Source organism: Tachypleus tridentatus, chromosome 6, assembly GCF_004210375.1.
Source record: "Tachypleus tridentatus isolate NWPU-2018 chromosome 6, ASM421037v1, whole genome shotgun sequence".
In the NCBI taxonomy this organism is placed as follows: Eukaryota; Metazoa; Arthropoda; class Merostomata; order Xiphosura; family Limulidae; genus Tachypleus; species Tachypleus tridentatus.
In genome coordinates this window covers 67,799,247-67,811,522 of record NC_134830.1, presented here as the reverse complement: position 1 = coordinate 67,811,522, position 12,276 = coordinate 67,799,247, and the positions used below count along the sequence as shown (strand labels likewise).

General features: G+C 32.1%; 1 protein-coding gene across 6 annotated transcripts in view; it reads right to left on the bottom strand.

The window, feature by feature from the left end:
- Positions 1–12,276, bottom strand: part of LOC143252734 (integrin alpha-PS1-like) — a 156,252-nt gene that overhangs the window by 19,301 nt on the left and 124,675 nt on the right. For all 6 annotated transcript variants that reach the window (XM_076505325.1, XM_076505322.1, XM_076505323.1 and 3 more), the window contains 4 exons: positions 10,750–10,830; positions 9,270–9,372; positions 7,178–7,297; positions 6,263–6,322 (listed from right to left, as the gene is read on the bottom strand). In XM_076505325.1, coding sequence (XP_076361440.1) covers positions 6,263–6,322; positions 7,178–7,297; positions 9,270–9,372; positions 10,750–10,830 — 364 coding nt within the window. The remainder of the gene's footprint in view (positions 1–6,262; positions 6,323–7,177; positions 7,298–9,269; positions 9,373–10,749; positions 10,831–12,276) is intronic.

Sequence of the window (12,276 nt, the reverse complement as noted above, 5' to 3'; positions counted from 1 at the left end):
TCCTTCCTAAGTTTTAATTAGCAGTTTGTTCTGAAACAGCTGTAAATCAAATATACAAACCTAAAAAAACATTTATTTACAAAGTGAACAGCAGTGACAACTGAGTAACATTCTTCAGGTTTGACTGAAAATACTACCCTAAATGTATTCAAAATGACATGAAAAGTACTCTTTCAGTGTGAAATTTAAAAAAAAAAACATGTTTATTCTACATTAAAAAAATATAAATAGCAGAAACTTTACAAGACATCTAAAAGTTATATATTAGCTATAAAAGGGCACACACCACTATAATACAGTTTTGTCAGTTAAATCTCCCACAACTACCACCAATATACTGTTATATTAAATAAGGCTTCTGGTGGTTCAACATATGATCAAAATTCCAAATTAGCTGTCATATATCCTTCACTCATAAATGAAGGTTTTGTAGAGGCAGTTTTGCATCCTTCAGTTCAAGACATTTAAAATTAAGATGAAGTATGGTAAAAAAAACAATAAAAATAGCCTAGCACAATACAGGATGATTAAAATAAAGGTGTTCATAAGTTTCCAGGGTATCATCAACCAGTCAAGCAATAAAACTGCTTTCAGAATAGCCTTAATGCTTAGAATCACTTGAAGGATTGTTACAAGTTTCCAAATAGCATCCAGAAGATGTTCAAAGGCATTGGCATCCAGTAAGTGTGCAGTATGAATCTTTTACTCAACCACTTTAGTACAGTGAATATACACATCATCATCTGTTGAAGATTGGTTGGTTGGTTTAGTGTCTTATGGCACAAAGCAGCTATGCTATCTGTGCCGAACGTCTGGTAAAAAGTTAAAATTAAAGTAAATTTAGTAAAATTCATAAAAGAAAATTAAGGTGAAAAAAAGTTTAAAAAAACAAAATAAATAGCATTAAAACCAATGTTTACATCTAGTCTACAGCAGTGAGTAAAGAACTACAGTAAAACAAGTTGTAAAGGACTTTCTGTAGCATAATTATAATTACCATAACTTGCCAGGAAGTCTAAGAGGTAAGTTCAAAACCACTGTCATTTACCTGAAGTTGGCCTTTCCAGTCCTGATTCTGAGTTATTTGACATTATGGCCATTTTCAGAAAGTAATAAAGGTTTCAAAAGACTTGCAGTAAAATTTTAATAACTTGCCAGGATGACTAATGGGTAGTTCAAACAGCAGCATTAGTCACCTGAAGTTGGCCTTTCCAGTCCTGGTTGAGTTATTTGATGTCACGGCCATTTTCTAATTTCAAATCGAATTAGAGAAATTGTGACTCTTAAAATGGAACCACAATAAAAAAGATTAAAAGAAGAAATATAAAACACTTAAATTACATTAAAAAGATTAATGATCTTTAAACGACTGAAACCATTTCCAAGGTTGACAGTGTCACCATCACCAATGACACTGTCTAATGTTATGGATAGATCTCGGGACAGAACATGTTTAAAATGGTGCCATTATTGAGAGTCTTAACAAAGGCAAGACAGCAAAATGTGGCTTATTGTGACCTGAGTGTTACACAGAAAACACATTGGTGCATCACTCACAGATAAAAGAAAACAATGAGTTAAACTGTGACCAATGTGTAGTCTAGTTAGAACAACTTCTCTCCAATCCTTACGGAAGCAAGACAGCCAAAATCCAATACAGGGTTTTATTAGGAAAATCTTGTTTTTACGTTGCTCACTCTAAGTTGACTGCCAACTGGCATGGAGCCAAGCCTTGAATACAAGACCGTAGTCCATGTATGGAACAGGCACAGCAGTGATAGTGCCAGAGCAGATGAGATTTAGCTGCAGTGTCTGCAAGTTCATTCCTGTGAATACCAACATGGCCCAGTATCCAAAAAAACTGGATAGAAATAGATGTTAAAGAGAAATGGGCCAGTAAATTTTGAATACCAGCAAGAAAAGGGTGTGAACTAACAAAGGAATTCCAGGGCCAGTAGAGAACTAAACAAGTCAGTATAAATAGTGCAATTTGAGTACTGCTTAACTTCTATGTGATCCAGGGCAAGAGAAATGGCATACAGTTCAGCAGTGAACACAAGCTGTAGAGAGGATTTCTGCACACAACCACTGAACTACAACAAACCATGGCATAGCCTACACAGTCACCTGATTTCAAACCATCTGTATAAATAGGAATGGAAGGATGGTTCAAAAGATGTTCAGTAAATAACAGATAGTATTTCCAATCAGAAGTGTCTGCTTTTCTCAGATGACTTAAAGACAGGTCAAATTTTTGGACAGTAAGAAGCCATGGTGAAATAAGGCTGACAAGTGGATGCAACAGTTTTATCCAAGGACAGACCCAATTTATTCAACTGCACCTGGATACGAAGGTCAAAAGGAGCAATGCCAGATCGTCTGTTCTGAAAAAGTATGGCCACCAAGGAAGGAAAACACAACCCCAGATGGGATGCTTTGGTCAGGAACAAAGTTTCAAAGCATATAGTAAAGACAGTTGCAAATGGCAGAGGTGCAAAAAAGGTTCAAGAGACAATGTATAAGCTCTGAACTGGGGAATTGCAGAAAGCCCGAGTGCAGAGCCGAAGTCCTTGATGATGAATGGGCTCGAGCATCTTTAAGGCTGAGGTCCTGGTAGAGCCATAAACCAGTGATCATAGTCAAGTTTCAATCGAATAAGAGAACAATATCTTTAATGCAGAACAATGATCTGCTCCCCAAGTGGTAGAAGAGAGGATACAGAGGATGTTCAATGCTCTTGTACATTTGACCTGCTTGATCCAGCTTCCACCAGGGCATGCAGGTCAGGTGGCATCAACAACTGCCATTCTCTCTCAAAATTATAGAAAAATGATCACTGGAGAATAGTGAAGGGGAGCAAACAGAGATCAATAGCAGTGAAAGACTGACTAGGTGCATGAAAATAAGTATAAGAACCAATATTGAAAAAAGATTGTGATCAGAGGGCATATGCTCTATGGAGTGATCCCTGCTCCTATCAATATCAGCACTTCCCAGAGGGGGTAGAGAGAACAAACAGTGATAGTATGACCCAAGGAAACACGGATGGCTATGGTCTCCAAGGGTATGTCGAGTGGCAAAGACAGGGTGTGCACATGCCATGAACCAGTAGTGCCACTCATCCATCACACAGCTTGTCATTTCTGTACAAAAAAAACTGCCAAACGGTAACTGTATTGGCAGGTTTCAGAAATGTTTTCTGTAAGGAAAGACAAAGAATGGTAGGAAGCAAGTTTTTTGAAGTCATACAGATTAGAACATAAACCTTGAGAGTTCCATTATATCAAGGTGACTCTTTTTATTTATGTGGAGGCAAATTGGGTGGAGAGCCCTTCTGTTTCCAACCATGACTTTTTTCTTTACCCGTCTTTATTCGAGGGAGGTCTATTGACTTCCGTGGATCCTTCCCTCGATCGATTGGGCAAGTCTTTGCTGTTGGAAGAATATTCCAGTGACTGAGGACATGAATGAATGATTTTTTTGCACCTTGAGGTGAAAGAAGGAGATGCACCCAAGGAAATGCCTGTACCCAGAACCAAAGGAAGTGGATCTTGGGATTTGCTGGAATGTATGTTAGGGTGTTGAAGTTTATTTAACTTTTTTAACCACAAAGGTCAAAAAACTTATTTGGTTTGAGAACAATTCTTTTGAATGCACAGAGAGATCCATCTGCACCCCCACTGTAGTAGTGGAACAAAGTCCAACAGCATACATCCAAGATGAAGTGGTGGACAGCAACTTTCGAGCCTCAGGGTAAGTAATGTTATGAATTGTTTTCAAATGCTGCACATCTTTTTCTTCTAACCATTTATGGAAAGAACAAAAGTACGACAGGTGAGAGCCATTGCATTTGACATGATAAGAGTCCATTTCACACTCATAGGCATCGTGGTCCTTGCCACTACAACGAGCACATGTCAAGGAACCACAACATGATATCTTTGAGTGACTGAACTACTGACAATGAAAACATCTGAGAAGCCTGTTAAAGATAATGGCCAATTATACCAGCTTTCAACAGCACAAAATGTTGTAGGATATGATTCCTATAAAAGTACCACTCTGCAGGAGGTTCATGTTGGTACCTCCACTAATGCTTATTCCTACCTATAACATACTTTTACCACTGTCACATATCATGCTCTTGTATCAAAAAAGGGGCTGAATCGTATTCCATGTTCTTCCTAAATAATCATGTGTTTATCAGTTGTAGGATGAAGAATTATTCATCTGTAAAAAAGAATATTGCTCTGCATGTTATTGTTTAACTGAATGTATTTTTGGCACTAATGTAGATAGTAATGTATAATTCAGTTGCAAAATATGTAACTACAAAATACCACAATAAATAGCAAACAGATTCAATTACTTAATTTATAAAATGTAAATAACACACTGTCTATGTATCCATCCAACTATATATCATTGCATGCGTGGATGCAGGTAAGCAAGATTCCGATACGTATCTGAGTACAAAGAAATTCATGACAAGTTATTAATCTTGTACCAGGATTGTGACACAAATTAGAACATGAAATAATGGTTTACCAAGCAGGCATTAAGCTATATTACAAATGATAGGTTTTAACATCTACAGTAAATACATACATTATTCATAGACATTACCTGATGTACCAATATGAACATTCATTCTAGCAAGCATAACAGTATGTAAGAAAAGCCTTGCTCTTGTGTTCTAAAAGACAGGACATTAAACAGTCTTTACCTTTTTAAAAAACCCTAAATTGTTGTTTCTATATATATGAGGAACTACCTTTATCTGAAGTTTTATCATTCAAATACAAGCAGAAGTCTAACATTAGGTCTAATTAGCATACACTCATAACTGTAGCATTTGCTAACCTTTCTGTATTTCTACAGTGCAAGATATTTGAAATTTCAGAAGATTATTAGACTTATTTCAATTTCTTTTATCTATTTATCCAAGTTCACAGTCACAGAAATTCAAATTTGCTTAAATATAAAAAATCTCTTTAGTCTGGCCCAACACACACACAAAATACATCAAGTATGAATCTGATTGACAATGGAGTGAAAGGAATGAATAATGTTTATTTTTACTTATTTTGTTTTAAAAGTAATTTCGTTATAAGATTATAAATTATAATTTCCTTTAATTGTTAAGGTGTTGTATTAATCAACTACAAATACAAAAAATAAATGTCAAAGCATGTAGTAAAGGCAATGAAAGAAATCTGCAAAAAACATGCAACATATCACCACAGTTAATTTCTACACACAAAAGACATTATAGAAAGGACAGATATATCCAACTTATTTTGTTTGTTTGTTTGTTTGTTACGAATTTCGTGCAAAGCTACTTGAAGGCTATCAACACCAACCATCCCTAATTTAGCAGTGAAAGGCAACTAGTCATCACTACCTACTTTCAACTCTTGCACTACTTTTTTTTTCCCAACAAATAGTGGGATTGACTGTCACCATGGGTGAAACGGTGTTAGAAGTTTGAAGAGAAAGGGATACCCAGAAATATCTTCAAACTGTATATTAATCAGTCAGAGTCCCTTAATTTTATATTTTAGAATCAAAGCTTAAGTTTAATGTGATTTATTAGCCTTTTACTAGGGGTTACTTTAAAAATATAGAACTCTTTGGTTTTCTTTTTTTTCATGTGATAGGATAAAATAGAAAGTGTTTATGGATTTAGAGAATGACAACCGAGGTCATTTCTGGTGGAGTGTGTTGATCATTGTCTGTCTAAAAAAAAAAAACTAACATTTATTTATTTTTTATTAAGAAGTTAGCACTCAGAATCAAATCGCATATAAAAGTTACAACAGTTTTCAAATGACACCTAACACATGAGTACTTTCAAATAGTTTTGAAGGATAACAACAAAATATTCAAAAGTGCTTGAGTTTTGGGTCTCATTTGAACAGTTTGCTATCATTTTTCATAACTGTTTGTAAGTGCTCATGTGTTTAGTGTCATTTGAAAACCATTATAAATTTTATATGTAATTGATTCCATGTGCCAACTAATTAATAAAAAAAAAAAAATGTTAGTTTTGCTTTTTTTTTAGACAGATAATGATTAACACTCCACCAGAAATGACCTCAGTTTATAAATTTAATTTTACAGTTAAAATACAAACAAACAAGTATTTATGTTGTTCCTACAATGTCAGCTTGAAATTCATTAAAGCATTTTAACACAACATTCTGAAAATATGATTTATTTACAAGTAAGCTATAATGATGACAAACAAATATAATATTACCTTAATATTCAAGGGATTCACTAGGCCTTTTTCCACCATACATTCCCCATTAATTTCAACCTGTTTTAAAATAATGAAATACTTTCATCTATATATACAGATACAGCCACAATTTAAAATTATAATGTAGACTTAAAAACTTATAGAACAGGAACTCTTCAAAAGGCAGTTGATGTTATATAAAGGTTTATTAGCATCAAGTTATTAAACACTTTTCTTTGTATTTACTTATATTTTATATTTATGTATACATAATTATATTCTAATACTTTCCTACATGTTCCAAAATAGAGTTGTGAAAAAAATTTATGCTTTAAAGCTTAAACTGCAAATAAAAAAAATGTTCTGATGATGTTGAGTTAAATCAATATTTCTATTATACAAGTTCTATGAAGGAAAACAACTGCATAATACAAAGTTGTGTTCATTGATGCCAAATGCTTATTTTATGACTACTTGAAAAATAACTAGTTATACATTATTTAACCCAAGCCAATAAAGCTAATTCTAGTCATCAAAAAGATAATGCTGGCTTGTGTTTGGTTATTCCTGATATTTGATGATTTATGATGAAAGAAAAAAAGCTAAAATGAATGGAATTATTTGTTTAGTGTAATCACAATTGCTTAAAAAAACGTTAGATATTGTACCAGTAAAGCTATCTTATATCATGATGGTCATTTGTCCAAACATACTTACATCTTTTCCCTTTTGTGTATCTAACTTAGCTATTTTTATGTACATTCTTAATTAAATATAAACTGGGCAATAATTTAACAACATTCAAACTTCCAAATATTTTATATGAAACCAGAGATCTTTATCATCACCTGAATGATCCCTCAGAAAAAAAAAAATGACCATAGATCAATATGTAACTGTCAGAATAAGTACAGAAGTAGCCATTGATTTTACCTTTGGTACATCCATCAAATAAAGCACCCACTTTCCATGTGTTTTGTTATTCTCTATTTCAAAAGGCCAAGATATTATAACTTCCACCTTTTTGGCCCTAAATGGTCCATCATTGATTACCTATGAAAGTTAACAGCATTTGCATATAAACACAAGAAATACATATTACTATGTACGTCACAAAAGTCACATATATGCTAATTTCCTAAAAAATATTAAAATAACTAATTATCATTAAAAAGTGTAGCTTTAACTCTTCTATCTAAAGCAATTCCAAGCATAAAAATAAAACATAACAGAAAGATTTTTGAAGGAATCTTACTCATCACAAACAACATTAATTAAAATAAATTGTAGTTTATCAATTACCTCTAATGTGTTTAAAGAAATGTAGATGAAACATTGATCATGTTTCATCACTTTAAAACATGATACACCTTTGATATTTTAAGATTTGTGCACAACAAAACTGAATTTTGTTTATTCATTGAACAGCGTATTGTTAATATGTAAAATACGTATCACACTTTTAACAGGATACACATCAACAAATATTACCATAACAAATTAAATTAGTTCTAGTAATAAGAGTCAAAAATATAACTTTATTTTCTCTCCAAGATATATATTATATTAACTAAAAATCATTTTATATTTAAGAAATCTATAATTACAATACCTAACAAATAGCCAGAACTAAGGTGGTAAAAACAAACACTAAGATATGCATTCTTGCACTGGAAAACTTAATGATCTCTCTCTAGAGTAAGATACAGTGGACATTTTAATGAAGTTCAGTTCTGGTTTAGTTTTTATATGAAACAAGTTTGTAATGCTATGAAATGAAAGAACCTGAATTTTAATGACAAAAGTAACCAAGCAACTCAAGAAATTCAGAAAGATAGGTATTAATAAAAGACCACATTTGAGTATGCAAGAAAAATATGACTAAGTTCAGTTATTACTCTCAAATCCCACAAACCGTCTATTTCAAACAAGACATCATTTCTTACTAACCCCTCATCATACCCTATCATTTTCTGAAACCACACAACCTTTTCTATCATTGGATCTAATGTCTTCCTCATCAAATGTACAGAACCTTCTTTTACAATAGTTTGATATTATTCTGTCTTCTCATAAATACAGAAACCAATTTCTCAGTACACTCTATAGCCCTAGTCACTGATCAATCCCTTGACGTACAGCTGTTGCTTGACCCACAGTTCTCTTTCATTAAACAAAACAGAATCATAGAACCCAATGTTTAACTTATGCTGTGGAAACTAACCGTTTCTAATGTAATTACTCAGGCCAGATTTTTATGAGCCACACATATGATGAGTGATCTCCCGAGTTAAAGATCAATACCACTAGCAATTGCTAGTAAGGCACTTTTAACACCTAACTCAAAGCACCATATTCTTCTATTAACACAAACAATGCTTCACACTTGGCATCATTTTATTTTGTGATAATTCATTTTATAACATCACTTAGTCCCTTTTGACCAAACAATACTATACTACCAGTCTTGTATTATATTAAGAATAAAAAATATGACTGATAAGGAAATTACGTACTGCTGGAGCTAATCACACAAACACACACTTAAAGCATTATAAAGAACATACTTTACTTCATCCAAATTAGTCTAACAATTGTAATATTTGAATACAAGTAGTATGAACTAGAAAAATTATCTTAGTTAAATAACAATGTTTGATTGTTTGTCAAACACTAGTTAATACCTTCTTGACAAAAGTTTATGAATGATGTAGATAAATCTGTCATGAATCATGGCATATGGAAACAGTGTATTCTTTAAATGTATCATTAGATAACTTATTACTGGAAAAAAAAAACGAACTGGTTACCACAAAGCAAATGTACTGATCATCACGATTATCTGGCATACATACTATGTCTATGAATAAATCCAACAGAATACACATCACTAGAAAAAATGAAACAATTGTGATATATTTTCCTAACAAGTTTCACAACTGTGTGCTCATCTCAAAAAATTGCAAGAACTGTCACAAGTTCCAACAGCTAGATTGAACAAACAAATTCATAAGATAATACATGCCTCATAGATGTGAAAGACAGGGCTACCAATATCATCTTCAGACTTCATTGCAGTCTCTCCTTTAATTTCACCACCATATAATACTTGTTCTGGTTGAGCAATTCTAAAATTTGATAACCACACAAATTGTAGCTGTATACAGCAAATACACATGTACACAGTTATACGTAAAAAACAAAACATTCTAGCTGTAATACTTAAGTTTTTTAGCATAAATATCTGAAATAAACTCACAGTGTGAAAGCGAATTTTAACTAAATCTCTATAAAATAGGTCTTTAATAAAAAGTTTAAGTAATTTAAGTAAATGTAACTACATAAATATTAGTCATAAATTTAACATTTAAGTTTCAAACTGTACCCATCTTATAACTAAAAAAAATACTGTGGTAATTTGAAGTTATGCCTATATACAGCTACTTGACTTTCAAAAAAGAAAGTTTTGTGGATCTACTTTGCAGAAGGAAATGTGCATAAATGTGTGATAAGTCAAATAAAAGATACAAAATATGACATCATAAAACAGAATACTATTTACAATGGTTACAAAAACAAGGGAAATATTTGTGTTCACTGCAGTGGTCAGAATATGAATAAAATCAGAGGTGAGCATCAAATTAAGACATTTATAATTAAGCACATGAATACAACAAAATAGGAATGAACAGCTTTCTTCAAGTTCAGTGCAAACCTCTTATTAAAACTTTCACACTATATACAACAAAACATTCTTCTTGCAGTTGGCTAATTACAAAATGGAACTAAGATGCAGCAGAAAAATCTCTATTCCATGCAATTGTCAAGAAGTATCCCCCCCCATACACAATACCAACAAGAATATAATGCAAATATTCATGAAAATATTAGATAAGTTTCTTAACTTGTCAAGCCACTAAGAGTTGAATTAATAATGTAACTTCTACCAGAGTTAAATAATTCTAGAATCAGGACAGAGAACGTTGTGAATTGTGTAAATAATAAATGTATACTAAGGGAGAGTAAGATGCATAGTATTTTTGCACTGTAATTTCTTATATATTTACAATATTGTACTCTACACATCACTTCACAAAACCAAACCATGTCAGCAACTTTATGTAAGACCCCAAAGACTCATCTGCAAGCTTGAGGATTTATAACATGAAAAATCTGATTTTCAAATATTTGGTGGAAACAGCATGGATAGTTCATGGTGCACTTTTGCATTTAAAACAGAAACAAAACTTATATATACCAAAGTAAAACAACATTATTTGAAAAGCAGCAATAAATTTATACTTCCTCTTTAAAGAGTTCATTTCAGTTGGTGTTTTTACTCACTTTAACATTTTCTAAAGCACACACTCATGCAAATGCAGTTGTTTACTTAAGAGATTTTCTCTTAAAATCTAAAATGAAATTGTCAAAGATCATACAGCATAAAAAAAGTGAAATAAACCCATTGAACAATATAAAAATGTAAATCATTATCTTAATCTTACCCCCGCAGCTTCAGTTCAGCAACCCGTACAATATCGAGCACAGTATTAAACGTTGTTTGCTTTTCCAAGTTCACACTTGTACTGTAATATATAAATATAAAATAAAATGATTACAATAACACTAATTCAAATAAATTTTTCTAGTAATAAAGCTAGCACGTTTTTATGCATTATTAAACACATTTTAATTTGCTTATCTTTTCATCACAGTATACACACAGTTTTGCTGCTTATTATTAACTAATTATTAAAATGATATATAGCTGGCATAAACATAAGACAAGTACTTTTCTGACTAGTCGTCTTGAGTGTAGGCATAACAGTTTCACAATTCAATAATCAAGGTCTCAGCTACGACAGTGTTTAGAGACAAAAAAGTTTGATAGACAAAACAAAGTTACTGAATTTATAATAATAAAACTAGCACAGATTTTTGTAGAATGGATGGCAACTGCCTGTTGTCCTCTACACTTATGTCTCCACAACAGGCAGTTGCCATCCATTCTACAAAGTTTCATCATGAATACTCTGCCTAAACAATCTATCAAAAAAAGCACAGATATGTTACACAAAGATGGTTATCGTGTTACATTTTACACAATTACAAATATTTATAAATAGATATAATACTAAAATACATTGTGTGCATTTAAATCCTGAATGCTTACTTCACTTTTCTGAAATGTCAATTAAAGATTGAGTAAGACCAATATTTACAGAAATGCCACTATTTTAACTAATTATGTACAAAATAAAATGACTAACAAAATGTCCAATCGAAACTACTATAATGTGAAAAGTAAACAGCTGTCCAACTTTAATAAATCTATTTTCATTAAAGAAAAAGGTAACTTAATAAACAAAAAATTCAGAAGAGTATTAAATTTCTTTAATGCAGTTTATTTCTTCTTTTATAACATTAGTGTTGTCCCTGATATCACAGGCCTAGCCACTGTTAGTTTTACCAAAGAATTACTTTGTAGTAAAGAGGTTTTGTTATATATATAATGATTCTTCAATTAAAAAACTGAGTGAAACAACATAAAGATTTAAAAAATTGATCATACTGACTGAAAAAATTTCATTTTGTGTCATACAGAATAGCAATCATGGATGAGATAGTTAAAACACTATTTTATAAGCTTGAACATTAACAGAAATGGATATGTTTGAAGAGTCAGATGAGATAGAACACTTGGAAACAAAGTTTGAACTGCTTATCTGTGAATAGAGAAGCATTCCAGGCTGATATTTAACTTCTGAAATAGAGGACAAATTATGTAAATGACAATGAAGTGGATTTGATAAATTTGTCAAAGTATTACCTTCTGTTACTAAGAGATCTAAATATTTTAAATACGCAGACATACTTTGTTATGATCTTATAAGGGGTTTATAAAAGTTTTCGAACGTCAATATCTTTCCTGATTTGAATTTTGTGCAAAGCTACATGAGGGCTATCTACACTAAGCATCCCCAATCTAACAGTGTAAGACTAGAGGGAAGGCATCTAGTCATCACCACCCA